Here is a 14,179-nt window from a genome sequence, read left to right as displayed (position 1 = left end):
ATGTCTTTAGAATTACAAGTACAGCCATTTCCAAACAATAGTTACTTGTGCAACTCCTGGAAATAATCCTAGAGACATTTCATGGCTTCTTACAAGCTGTTTTTTGAGAACTCTATGAAAGAGTTAATATCTGCAGTACTCAGATTAAGTTTTATAAACCTACTCTGATCCATGGCCAGGTCAAGTATTACAGTGATTGGTGGCGGAGGGGGCAGAAAGGGGACTAAATTTATTGATTACCTTCCACGTTACCATATGGCTTCTTTCATTACTCATAACAACCTAGTGATGTAGAAATTATTTTCCTCTGCTCTAAAATGAGAAAACTGAGTCCTGAAAAGGTTTCTGGTTTGCTGCAGGGAACCAGAAGACTCCCTCCTTGGCTTTCTTGGGATCCTTAAGACTTGTTTTCCTTAAATACTATCCCTAAGCACTCACTAGGTGTTTAAATATTTGTTGCATACTTATCAGCAATGCACTGCATTTCTTTCTTTTAAAATTTCAGTTGATCTTAGGTGTTACTAAAAAGACAACAACTTCCTTTTGTTTGCTGATCACTGCTAAAATTTTAACTGCTTTCCTGAATGCTCTGATTTAGAGAGTCTGTCTTACAAAAGACTATATTATTTTTAGAAATGATTTTTATAATTTTTATAAACCAGGAAGGAGGGGTAAAAGGAGGTGAAAATGCCAGGATATTATAGTCTGGATATAAACTACTATCAGATGATCTCATATTTTCATTCTGCAGATTACGTAAAATAATTTATCGTGCTAAAAAGGGGAGTTGTAGGGATAAGAATCTCATGGCATTTTTGTACTGTCAAAGTAATAAGAAAGCGATGACAACGGGGTTCTTAGGTCTGGCTATTTCTTTGGTACTAAATGCTTTAGGGATAAAATCTGCCAATCTAATTTTCAAAGTATAAATTTTATTACATTCGCACTTTAAAATTCATTGTGTATGGAGATACAAAGCAAAGATGGAAGTGTTTATACTGTCCTAAAGATTGACTTGCACTTTAAAATTTTTACCTTCCTAGTGATAAGCGTAGCTAGCTAGCCTCTTGTGGTCTTAGGTGAAATATGATATGTAGAACAAAGTAAAGGATAGATATCCAGCACACAATAAAAAGTAATTTAATGTTTAGAGCAAATTTCAATTATTTGACGCTGCTTAAGAGTAGAAAATCAGGAGGGTGAGATAATTAGAAATCATGAGAAAACATTAATGAAATTAGGTCTGTTCAGCCTGTAGAAGAATAGCCTGAGGAGCGGAAGTTAGGAGGCAAGGGGGATGTAATAGTTAATTTTTAATACTTGAGAGCTAACCAACATGTAAAAGGGGAATGGCACTTGTTCTGGATGATGATCAAAAAGGGTAGAGCCTAGGAATAGTGGGTGAAAAATAAATTTTTTTCAAATATTTAATAATATAAATATTGAGTTACATAAGCAGCTTAGCATAACAGATTGTTTTGACTGGCAATATTGTAACAATAAATACTGTGGGAAACATATTCAATATACAGATTTTATGTAAATAAAACATTTATTTAATATTTCATACTGGGTCTTTATGTTAGCATATGTTAGCACATATAACGAGGCATACTCATTTATTCACTGGTTAAAATGTTTCAATTGTGAAGTCTTGACCAGTGAACATACCACATTTTTGTACCTCTGACTTCAGTAACACATGGGATAATGTGGCTTTATATTCCAATTTTCAGCATGATTAGTATTCTGCTACCAGTTTAACCATCAAAAGCTTTCATCTATCAATATAGAGAAAATACTGCACTTTATAATTTGTCTAAGATTTGACAGAGAAATGTTTGCTAGTTTAAAGTGTTTCATTATTTTTCCATTAGATGTGGCCTTTTTCTCTGCCCCTAAGAAGGAAAAGCTGGCTTTTATATATTTATCTAAAAAAAGGAAGTGTAGGGGAGGAATAAGTTATCAGATCTCAGATCCTATTAGATTTACATTCTGCAGAGCAACCTTTGAAGCCTCAAACTCAAGATTTTATTCCCTTTATGAGTTGCTCTGTGGGTTATTTTGAAATTTTTATGATATTCTGCATTTAGCATTATAATAAAACATACAAAAAGATTTCTTATGTTGCTTAACTATTTAAGGTGATGGATTTAAAATTTATGCATACATTACTGTGACAGTATATTAGACTTAAAACAACAGAAATGAACAGATAATTTGAATAAACATGAAATGTCTTTAATTTTTAAGCCATGGAAAAATAATTAAGGTGGATATTGAGTATAGATATTGAGACTATAATAAAAGGAAAACAAATACAGATCATAAATCAGTCTAAAAGGCACATGTGTATTTACAATTACTTTTCTACTGATGTAAGAATGGTGACCCTCAATAACTTAAACTTTTATAATATGAATATATACACATACAGTTTCTCACACAGTTGTTATCCAGCATGCAGGAGCACAATAAATATGGAAAAGTTAAATTTTTTTATACCCACTCTGAAGAAGTAAATCTGAGAGTTTTATTTTAAGATGAAAATAGTAAAATAAAATTAAAGGAAAAATTAATGCTGGCCACACTTTTAAAGTTTAACTTAATAATCGAAACAACTTATTCTAGAGTATTTTTTTATTCTGAATGCCTAATGGCTTTATTTAAAGTGTATTTCCTAAAATAAATTAGATTCAATTAGAATTTTGAGTGTTCTGTCTTTATAATAATAGGCTTTTATATAGCTTTTACTTAAATGAAATTACAGCGTTTTTCTAGAGTTGTATGATTTTTAAAAGCATAATAATTATCTTGAAAAGGTAATTGTTAAATAACCAATTTCTTTTTCTTAATTAGAATTTTCAAAGTTAAAATCATTTTTGAGAACCATTACTCTTTATTTTTTTTTCTACTGTGTCCTAGGTAACTATATTTGAATTGATTTTTACTTTTCAACTATCTTAAATACTGGACATTTTTATTTAATATTTAAAAGAAGACAACTTGTATAAATTTTTGCCATGAATAGAAATTTTATTTATTGACCATTTAGTAAAATAGTATAACATTTAATAGCCTAGAGATCTTAGCTTAATATCTGTGCAGAGAACTTCATTTTTAAAATAGATTATTTTTATGCCTAGACTTGGACTTTGAAATTATGGATAGTACTAGATTGTGTGGCTTCCTTAAGGTAATGTTTTATAAATTCATTGTTATTTTTCAAAGTGAAAAATGTGTTGATATCTATTGAAAATGAAATATACATCTTCACATTTATGTTTTAAACTAGCCTGCCTTTTTCTGTCTTTCTTTAGGCCAATGGAAGCATTGTTGTGAAGAACTTATGAAAATTGAGATTATGTCACCACGGAAACCACCTTTGTTCTTGACAAAAGAGGCGACTTCAGTCTACCATGATATGAGTAAGTGGGGTTTGTCTTTTCTAAGCTGCAGGGTAACAAAAACAACATTGTCCATACTCAAGCAGCTTATTCTATTGACATTAAAATGCTAAAATTTTCAGGGCACAGTCAAAATGAATGAAAAAAGACTATGATTATAGACTAAGGAACTCATGTTTAATAGATGATTTAATACAAAATTAATGAATACACATTTTTCGTTAGTTTGAATGCTTAAGATCAAACAAAAATGTTAAAGCTTCAAAATGAATACAGGTGCACTGAAAATAAATATTAGCTGAGTAGCTGATGAAAATTCTGAAAATGTAAACTTGCAGATTCTAAAATGTAATCATGTTTGGTAATTTTTTTTCTGTATTTTATTAAATTTGTTTTAAAGTAGTATTGATAAATGAATATTAATAAATTGAAGCTTTCATCTCAGGTCAAAAAAATTGGTTAAGTTTAATACTTTGGAAAAATTAAAATTTCTAAACTCATTAATGTTCCTTTTTCTCACACATTGAAGGATATTTATTTATCTTTGTAAGATGCCTCAGTGAACAGTGTGAACAAGCACAAGTCAACATTAAAATCTAGTCTATTTTGCCACCAGTGTCCCTGCACTGACATATAATTTGAAATGTTAGATTAAAAATGATGCCTTTAGGTTTATACATTTGAAAATACCAGTGATTCACTTAATAGACATTTATTTCTGTTCTCTAACTTTTGCCAAGGAAAATTTCTCCCAGCATTCTTATCACCAAAATGGTATCAGGGATTCACTGAATTTCTCTGGGGTTTTGGTTTTGTATTTTTACTCTATTAACAGAGACTTTGCTGGTCTACAGGAAAGAATAATTCAGTTGCATTCATCCTAGTTTATATAGCAGACATTTATAAAAATGGAATCCACGCTTACCTAAAAGTCAGAATGGATTTTAAATTCAAGGGAAGTTATTTAATAAATACCGAATCTATAGAATTAAAAAGAAAAAAATCTGATGTAACTCCACTCCTTTGAAAGCTGGATTTTACTTATTTATTTAGGAATGCATATATTTATGTACGTATGCCTGTGTGTGTGTGTGTGTGTGTGTGTGTGTGTGTGTGCAGTGCACAATACATGATCTTATTTTTTGGTTTTATTAGTATGGTTATTTTTATAAGTAAACACTTGAAAAAAACCCCACTTGTTTATTGCTTTTCCTAGTCTATTTTTGATGACTATTACAGATAGCGTATTGGTTTGGAAAATAATAACTTACTCTGATAAAATACATACTGTTTTGAATTTTTTTCCCATGTATTTTTTCTTTAAATTATTACAGGCATTGATTCACCTGTAAAACTTGAAAGTTTAACTGATATAATACAAAAAAAAATTGAAGCGACGAATGGACAGTTCCTTATTGGTCAGCATGAAGAAGCCTCACCTCCTCCTTGGGCAGCACTCTTTGAGGGTAATCGTCCAGTGGTCATCCAGAAAAAGGTATTATCTTCTGCAAGCGAGCAGTTACATGATGGGAAAGGGAAGAAGAGAAGAGCTCCCCTTCCTCCTTCTGATAAAGCCCCATTCAGCTTAAAAACACAGAGCAATACAGATCAATTGGTTAAAGACAACTGGGAAAAAGCAGGAAGTGTATCTCAAACTTCGTCATTAAATACCAAATTATCAACCCTAATGCATCATTTACAGAAACCAACGGCTGCTCCTCGAAAACTTCTTCCTGCCAGGAAAAATAGTTTAACTGATGGTGAACACATAGACACTAAAACCAATTTTGAAGCCAAGCCAGTGCCAGCACCAAGGCAGAAATCCATCAAAGATATTTTGGACCCTAGATCATGGTTACAGGCACAAGAATAGAAAACCCTTAATGTATAAAACATTTAACATAATCTGTAACTGTGAATCTTGATTCAGAAGCGCTATAGATGTGGTAATATGAAACTATGTACACAAATAAGATAGTTATTTGCATAAATAATTAATAAGCTATTAGGTATAAAAATGTTTTATAGTGAAGAAGTGAATTTCTCTTTTACTTTTGATTTTCAGAATGTAAGTGATTTTCCTAGCAGAGTGTAAGAGGCAGTTTCTAGACAATATCTTAATTGTTGGAAGGGTTAATTTATTCCTAAATTAGTACCAGGCAGTGAACAAGCACTACGCAGAAGAAAGCATTAAAATTTCTTTGGGGAGAGACTGTCTAGTAATTTAAAATGTGTTAAATATGAGCCATATTCTCATTGTGAGAATTTTAATTCTAATGGAATGTTTCAAAAGTTTTATTCAAACCACAAATTATAAAATCCACCCAAGAAAATTTCTTCTTAGCATTCTGGAATTCTCATCTAATGGTTCACTGGCTCTCATCTATTGTTTGACTCATTAACTCACTGACCTTTTAAATTCCTGGGGTAAAGTTTGGATTATTAAATTCTTAATTTTTAAAGGGAATTTGTAATGTGCTATTCAAAGTTGTTTCCTTGATGAGCCCTGAAATCCTGTAGATATTAACTCTCAAAAGTAAAGCATAACATTTATTAAAGAAAAGGTAGATAAAATGTTCTTCACTTCCATTTTTCTACGCATAGTGCTAATTTCCATTGTGACATTGGAATTTGGGGAAATGAGTAGCTGATTAACACCTTAAAATTCATTTAATACTTATTTAAAAAGCAGGTGGCCAATTCAAAAATATAAAAAGTGGGCCATGATAATAAATTTCAAAATTAATCCTTTTTAAAATTTTTAATTAGATTTCCTTTTTCTGGTAAGGGTTGATGTCTGCTATTGATATTATTCATTATAAGTCATATTCTTACAATAATGACATCGGAATCATTTCCATAGGAGGTAATTTCCATAGCAACTAATCATAGTGACCCAAACAGAATTATAAAATCAAGGCAGGAATAAATAGCAAGAGATTGAATACCTTAAAGGAACAAATCCATTTGTTATAATAATGCTTCATGTAAACAAGAGCTGAACAGTTTTTAAAATCTAATCAGAACTTCCCAATAAAACAGTTTCCATAATGTGTCAGCAACTGCACTAAAAATCTCAAATCACAGTGAACCCTAAATGTCATTGCAAAAAATAAAAAATTACTGCCCTGCGTATAATTTCTAGAGATCCTTTCAAAGCCCGTAAGAATTCTCTTTGGATCAGAACTAGACAATAACAAAATAAAATGGACACTTGACAAAAAAATAACATTAATTTAAATGGAGCCTTTCTTTAATTTCACATAGCAGAGTCTTTTTTCATTTACATAGAATGATGTAACTGCCAGTTACTTTTGTGTTTGCCCAGGACTCCAGTAAGAATTGGGGCTCGAGGGAGCAATGATACGAAAGGTCTCTTGTGAGTGGCAACATCAGGATAGACACAGTGTTTGTTGAGAAAGAAACCTATATGATTGCCTGATAGAATTTAGAGACAACACATATATGAAAAGCTAAAAAGGTAGGGTTAATTTTTTTCTAACTAGAAGCCTCTTGTAAATCTCTGTTGTGATTGCCAGTTCAGTAAATGAGGTATTAAAAAGCGAAAGGGTATTGTTGTTTGAATTTTTATTTTTTTAAACCTCACTGCTGTTTTTGACAGCATTTGTGACTGTCATTGCCACTAAATTATTGAGCTAGAAGATGCTGTAGGCAAAATTGTTTCCGAAAGTGGCATCTAAGCATTCTTATTTTTTTTCAGTTGAAGCCTTCCTTATAACAAACCAACGTTAAAATTTCCAAATTATATTCTTGTCATTTCTTATGCATATTATATCAAGAAGAATTTAAGTTGTACAGGAAAGACAATTTATTCATAGAGAAATTACCTAGCAGTTGTGCCCTCAGTGAGGTACTTTGAAACAAGGCTGAAGCTCTTCTTTCTAGAACCATTTAGGTGAAGCCTGGCCAAGGACCACCTTCCCCATCAAAATTATTCAGGCTCTCTCTAGGGGCCAATCTTACTGTGTGTTACAAAGCTTTTGAAATTGGGCTGAAGATTTCAACGGCACTTTCTTTGACATTGTGCTTGTTAAATGTTAGCTCAGTTTCCCCAAAAGGTATACAAAGTTGAGGCTTCTTCCTCCTTCCTTTTCTCCCTCCCTCCCTCCCTCCCTCCCTCCTTCCCTCCCTTCCTTCCACAGTTAAAAATAAAATAAAATAAAATACTGAGTTAAACAGTTTGTTAAGGAGTTCATCAAAAGAAATATTTGTTTTCTCATTTTCTAAACTGGAAGTTTATGACAGAAAAATATGCCATGTAATAAAAGACATTTCAGCTTTTTATGAGCTGGCTTTTCACATTCTTTGTTTGTCTTCTTAATTTGTTTCTTGATATATGAAGACTATAAACTTGAAACAAAGAATTAGCTGTCAGATCTTTATAATATTATAATTGGAGAAACATAATAGAAAGAATAGATATTTTATGATATTATAATACTGATGATCAGAAGATAATATTTTAGAAAATTTCATTTACGTTTCAAGCTCTGGGATATAAATAACTTACAACAGTATTAAGATAGTATTATTTTTGATTGCTGCAAAGTGGTGAGCTTTTTATTTAAACATCTTACAAAAACAAAGGAGGCATTTTGCTATTAAATGCATACATCCTAAAGTAAACAGTCTTTCAAAATATCAGGCATGCCAACTCTTGGTGAGTTTTATTAAATCCTTCTTAACTGTTTGCAGTGCCCCCTGACTTCTTTTAGATGGATATGCATATATGTGGAAAACTGAATCCATCTATTATAAATGCTGTATCTTTTCCCTTTAGGATCCTACTGAATGTTATTTTACCTGATACTTTTTGATTCAGAGACAATTCATGTATGGTAGGTTAAGCAGTGAAACAGTTCTTTAGGTTTATGTTAAATACTTCATCCACCTACAGTGAAGTTAATTAATTCAGTCCAAAATGAAATAAGGCAGTTTGGTGCAATTTATGTTAAATACCATTTGAGTGTAATCACCTGTGTTACATGGATGAGGCGCAGCCTTACCCGATAGAGACAGAGTGCTATACCATGAACAAGAAGAGAAGTGCTTTGGCAGGAAAAATATCTGTTCCTGTGGGTCAGAATTTATCAAAACTCATTGTTTTTCTAAAGAGTGAATTATTGAACAGTAATTAAACTTTAACTGATGACCATTTGTTTTCGTATAGCTGTCTTCAGTGTTCTATTTGTCTTAACCTATAGTGTAGATAGAGTTGACTTTTGGCATTTACACTTCAAAGATATCACTATTTTTAAATGTTTACATGTTTATATATGATTGCTTCATTGGTAATAATAATTATGTGAAAATGCTTCATTCTGGATCATGCATATTCTTAGCTACTAGAAAAGATGTTACCTTTGACTTTTTGAAAGACAAGATTTCATTTGAAAATATGAGTATAGTAAGGTGTGTTCGTTTCTAAGACATGCTTGTATAATTGGCATTGTTTGTATTTTTATTAATTCAATGTGGGTCAAACTTCTGGATTAAAAACTATTATATCACGGATTACGTATTCATTAAAGTATTAAAGATTGGTAAGGAAGCTAAGGTCATGTGATTAAAAATGTCTGTACATTAAAAGAACTGATTCATGAAAACATTTTCTAGCTTTTTTTCTTAGGTTCCCTCTCTGGGCTAGATTATAGAAGTAAACAGTGCTGCGAAGTCAGTTTAATCAGAGAAAGAGATATCCAATAGCTGATGCTAATTATTTTAAGAATAATATTCGATAGCCTTGGTATAACTAACATTTATTAAAATGTTTGTATATAATCCTTCTTGCAGTATACTCTTTTAAAAATCTTGATTGACGTAACCTTAATTTTAGGTTAGTGATGCAGAATTTCCCCCGAATTTAAGTCACTCGGATAAAAAAAAAAATTAGGGACTGAGGATACTCAGTCGCTGTCAGCCATAAGATTTCTTATTTTAATGCACCTCCCTCAGTACTTAATTTATTCCCATGGAACACCTCAGGGGAGAGGGGAGACATGAACAATCCCGGCTCAATGATATTACTGCAACATTTTATTTCTAAACCTGTAACGTGTCCAGAAATATTTAACATTTCTTTTTAGAAAAAAAACTTCTCTTTCTCTAAGGAGAGAGGCCGGCTAATCAATGTGCTCAAATAAACAAGGCATTTTAAGGTTCAATTAACAAAAAATAAACTATTACAGAAATATTAACAAACATTTTTTAAAATCTGAATATAGGAAAAAATTACCAATTCTGGCATGTTTGATAATTAGAAAGCTAAGCAAAATCATTTCAAATCTTGCTGAAAATTGTATTTTAAGTTGCATCAGATTGCTTTGAGAGATGGTAATCTCATAATGTAACTACTAAGGAGAAATTGATTGAAAGGGTCTTATATATTCATGATTATGCTATGTTTGAAACGTTTCAAAATATCAAAATAGATTGTTTTTTTTCAAAATGGATAGTTTTCTGAGTTAAGGTTTTATTGTTTACTCAGAAGAAAACATTATTTTGTTTTTGTGAATGGATACATTTTTAAATTTAGCCCTCTTAATAAACATTATTTTAACTTAATTGTAAGAATTTTGGTTTTAGACCCTGTTTCCCCGAAAATAAGACCTAGCTAGACAATCAGCTCTAATGCGTCTTTTGGAGCAAAAATTAATATAAGACCCGGCATTATATTATATTTATTATATTATATTATATTATATTATATTATATTATATTATATTATATTATATTATATTATGTTATATTATATTATATTATACCCGGTCTTATATTATAGTAAAATAAGACTGGGTCTTATATTAATTTTTGCTCCAAAAGACGCATTAGAGCTGATTGTCCAGCTAAGGTCTTATTTTCGGAGAAACACGGTATTAAAGGGGAGAAAAAGTATTAAAAAGAATTATCCATCCACTTACCTCAGTATTAAAACATGTTTTTATATATATGAAATATAAAGCTAGATGTACCCATATATATACTCTAAGTCTTCAATGCAGGTATTTTCAATCAGTTTTAAAAGATTGTTTTTAAATGTGCTGCCAGTGCTAGTAGAATGAAAGTCCAAACCTCTTGCCACAGTTTACAGAAAGCATCACAATCCATCTCCAGCCTACCACACCTTACCTGGCCCTTTACTCTCACTGCTCTCATCTTTTGGACGTTGCCTCAACAGTCTGTGCAGTCTCTGCTTGCTCATCATTTTCTTATTATACTCTCTTTGCTTAAATTTATACTCTCTTTGCCTTATTATACTCTCTTTCCTCCTCCTCTTCTTCATGCAAACTCCACTCAGCACAGCCAATTTTATTCATTCTTCAAAATGGTAGCACCTCGAAATTTCACCAAGACTTTATATCCTCCTCAGTGTTTCCACCCAGGTCGTTATACTCCTGCCTTTGTGCTTTATATCTATCCTCTATGCACACAGCCTAAGCCCTTATTCACATTTTTCATTTCTTCCATGTATTAGTTTTGTGAACTTGTCCCCTGCATAACAAACTGCCGTGAAATTATCAACTTGAAACAACATCTATTCATTACCTTACATTTCTTTAGATCAGAAGTCCGGATGGGCTCTGATGAGTTGTCTGCTTAGGTTTCCAAAAACTGACATCAGAATGTTGGCCAGGCTGGGCTCTAATCTGGAGGCTCTGGGAAAAACCTGCCTCCAGGCTTTATTCAGGTGGTCAGCAGAATTCAGTTCCTCCTGCTTGTGTATTGGCCAGGATGTCTCTCAGCTCCTAAAGATCACTCTCTAGTCCTTGCATCTTCAAAGCTAGCAACAGCTTATTAAAGAGCTCTGGCATATCACGTCCTCCTCATGGAGGATTTGAATCTGTCCCATTCAAATCTGACTTTTTCATCCACTACCAACTGGAGAAAACTGCTTTTTAAGGGCCCATATGATTGCATGTAGCCCACCAGGATAATTTCTCTTTTGATTAAAATTAGGATCCACTGATTAGTAACCTTAATTACATCTGGAAAAATCCTTTTTACATATAATATAATCATGGGCATGATATATCCACAGGGCAGGAAATCTAGGGGTACCGTTTAGAATTCTGACTACCACAAGTTAGACAAATTTTTCAAGGGCAGGGAACATATTTTATTTGACCTTTTAACCTTGTCATGGTTCAGTGATAATGAGGGCTGATTATTGGGTATTTATTATGTGTAAGTTATTGTGCTAAGCACATGAATTCTTTCATTTGATCCTTACCATATCCCTCCTATTAATGCCGCTAAAGAAATGTAGAAGTCTTGCCCTGGGCCAAACTGCATGGTAGTTAAAAGTGTGGATTCTGGAATTAGACCTGGATTAAATTCTATCTCTGCCATGACCTAGCTGTGTTATTTGAGGATGTTTTGCTTTTTTTTTTTTTTTTAACCTCATCTAAGTTTGTTTTTTAATCTTTAAGACAAAAATAGTACTTACTGCAATGATTATTAAATATGATAATGCCTGTAATACATAGTTCAGGGCCTAGCACATAAGTTCTTACATTGTTTCTACAGCATGGCATATAGCAGGTAACAAACGTAGAAAGGGAGGAGAAGATACAGCTGTTATGTATATATATATATATAAAAGAACTCGTAACCCCGGCCCCATTTTCATTTTTTTGCTTGATGTGAACATATTGGACTTAGAATGCATGAGAATTTAAGAGATACCCAAAAGTGTGTCAAAATACTTATTGTCCCTATAATAGAACCCTATGTTAGGCACTATTGGAGTTTATTAAATCGAAAAGAATACTTATTCTTGAGAAGTGAATAATCTAGTTTGTGGGATCAACTGTTTTCAAGAATATTGAGATAAATTGCTGCTTGAACTTGCCCCCCATATATCTAACAAATATATCTGTATACGGACATTTGAAACAATCCCTACCGACTATCAATGAACTTAAGAAATTCTTTGAAAAGTTTAAATAATACATTAAGCAACAGGGAGCAATATAAATAGTCAGTATAATACAACTAAGCGTCTAATTTTAAGTGCTGTGGAGACCAGTGAGAGGTATGAGAACTTTTACAAAGCAATTTTTCAACAAGTGCCAAAGGCCTTATATCTTTTCACTACTAAAATAATGAGTTAAGCAGTACAAAATTATATATTAAGTTGGTGCAAATGTAACTGTGGTTTTTACAATTATTTTTAACCTTTTAAACCACAATTAAGTTTGTACCAACGTAATATTATGAATGTCTTGGAACGATGTGAGAACGAGTCATAATAGGAAGATTTTTCAAATCTAGGAGAAATAAGTACAATAGAAGTCAGTTTATCCAGTATGGTCCTGGAAGAGTTTAATTTTACAGCATTCAAATTTAAGGGAGATTAGTAGTCATGGAAGTTGTGGAAAGGAATGGATTACGAAGGGCAGTAAGCCTACTGTTAAGGTAAGAATCAAGGAAACACGGTGGCACACAAACAGGTTGACATGGCATAAGTGAAAGTGGCAACAGAGGAAAGGTGGGATCTGTTGGACCACATGCAGGACCTTGAATGCCAAGTTAAGAAAACAGGACAAACTAGGAGGAATAGTGGACACTAGGACTAGAGTTGGGCGAGACAGTAGAAAGAACACTAAGCTTATGAGTTAGAATTGGGTTGTCTAGGGCAAGCTATTAATTCACCTGTTCAGCTTCTTTATCAGTAAAACCACTAGAATGACTGTTGGTGTTTGTCTCAAATGAATCTAGAGAGCCCTAGACTCCTGAGTTGATGCCCTCAGAGGTGGCAAACAGTGGGGGTGATGCCAAGTGAGTGAGCCTCTGGTTCTTCCTTTCGTAATTCAGCTCCAAGTTGATCTGTTTTATGTTTTAACCTCATGAGATAGTATTATAACAACCACCATTTTACAGATGAGCCATTTGAGGCACAGAACAATTAAGCAACTTGCCCAAGGCCTCACAGTGAGTGCAACAAGATTTGAACTAAATTGTGGTCCAAAGTGAGTGCTAAACCTCCTCATTGTGCTATAATATCCTCTAGTAAATGGAAAAAGCGGAAAAAAAAAAAAAGTGACTAGCCTCCAAACTCTTTTCCCTCATGATGTGGTCACTTAGTATATCTCTATATATTAAAGTCCCAAATGAAAATCCATTTCAGTTACAATTATATCCAGCGTATACTATTTGAGGTACGATGCCTGGCCCTGGGAGGTGTTTGGAACGGAAGGTTAGGGTATATGTAAACCTGACTCTACCACCAGCCTGTGGAAAGCATTATAATAGAAATGAAGGAGAGGAAACAATAAATTTCATCCAAGGAGGTCAAGAAGTGGTATTTAGCTAGGACTTGTAGTATGAGTCGGTTTTCATTAATTACATTTGTTTCAGTAGAAAACAACAAAAACTGAAAAAACAATATCGAAAGTTGGGGAATTTATTGAAAGGCTATTAGAATCACCCAGAAGAGTGAAAGAAGCCCAGGAATGATTGCACAGGACAAGTCAGCAACACAAAGATGGAAAAGAAGAAAGTCTTCTTCTTCTCCTAGCTTGTCAGAATAATCTTTTAGGGTAGTGACTACATCAACATATTAAAACTGTTTCATATCAGGGATACAAAACGCATCACAGAACTTAATATCCAGAACTGTGGTTCTAAACCAGGAGTGATTTGTGTCCACCATGGAGCATTTGACAATATCTGGAGACATTTTTTATTGTCTCTACTGGGAGAGTGGGATGCTACTTGACTCTGGTAGGGAGATACCAGGGATGCTGCTA

The 14,179-nt window shown here is 32.9% G+C and overlaps 1 protein-coding gene across 3 annotated transcripts in view; it reads left to right on the top strand.

The window, feature by feature from the left end:
* RTKN2 (rhotekin 2) overlaps window positions 1-9,036 on the top strand; it is a 62,941-nt gene extending 53,905 nt beyond the window's left edge. For 2 of the 3 annotated variants that reach the window (XM_019731899.3, XM_019731898.3), the window contains 2 exons: window positions 3,321-3,428; window positions 4,742-6,510. In XM_019731899.3, coding sequence (XP_019587458.3) covers window positions 3,321-3,428; window positions 4,742-5,280 — 647 coding nt within the window. In that variant the 3' untranslated portion in view covers window positions 5,281-6,510. Of the gene's footprint in view, window positions 1-3,320; window positions 3,429-4,741 lie in introns of all 3 variants that reach the window. The other variant, XM_019731897.3, reaches the window with a different exon arrangement.
* Window positions 9,037-14,179: the final 5,143 nt, after the last annotated feature.

Source organism: Rhinolophus sinicus, chromosome 15 (genome assembly GCF_057876585.1).
Source record: "Rhinolophus sinicus isolate RSI-liver-muscle chromosome 15, RSI-T2T, whole genome shotgun sequence".
Classification (NCBI taxonomy): Eukaryota; Metazoa; Chordata; class Mammalia; order Chiroptera; family Rhinolophidae; genus Rhinolophus; species Rhinolophus sinicus.
This window is presented reverse-complemented; position numbering and strand designations above follow the sequence as displayed.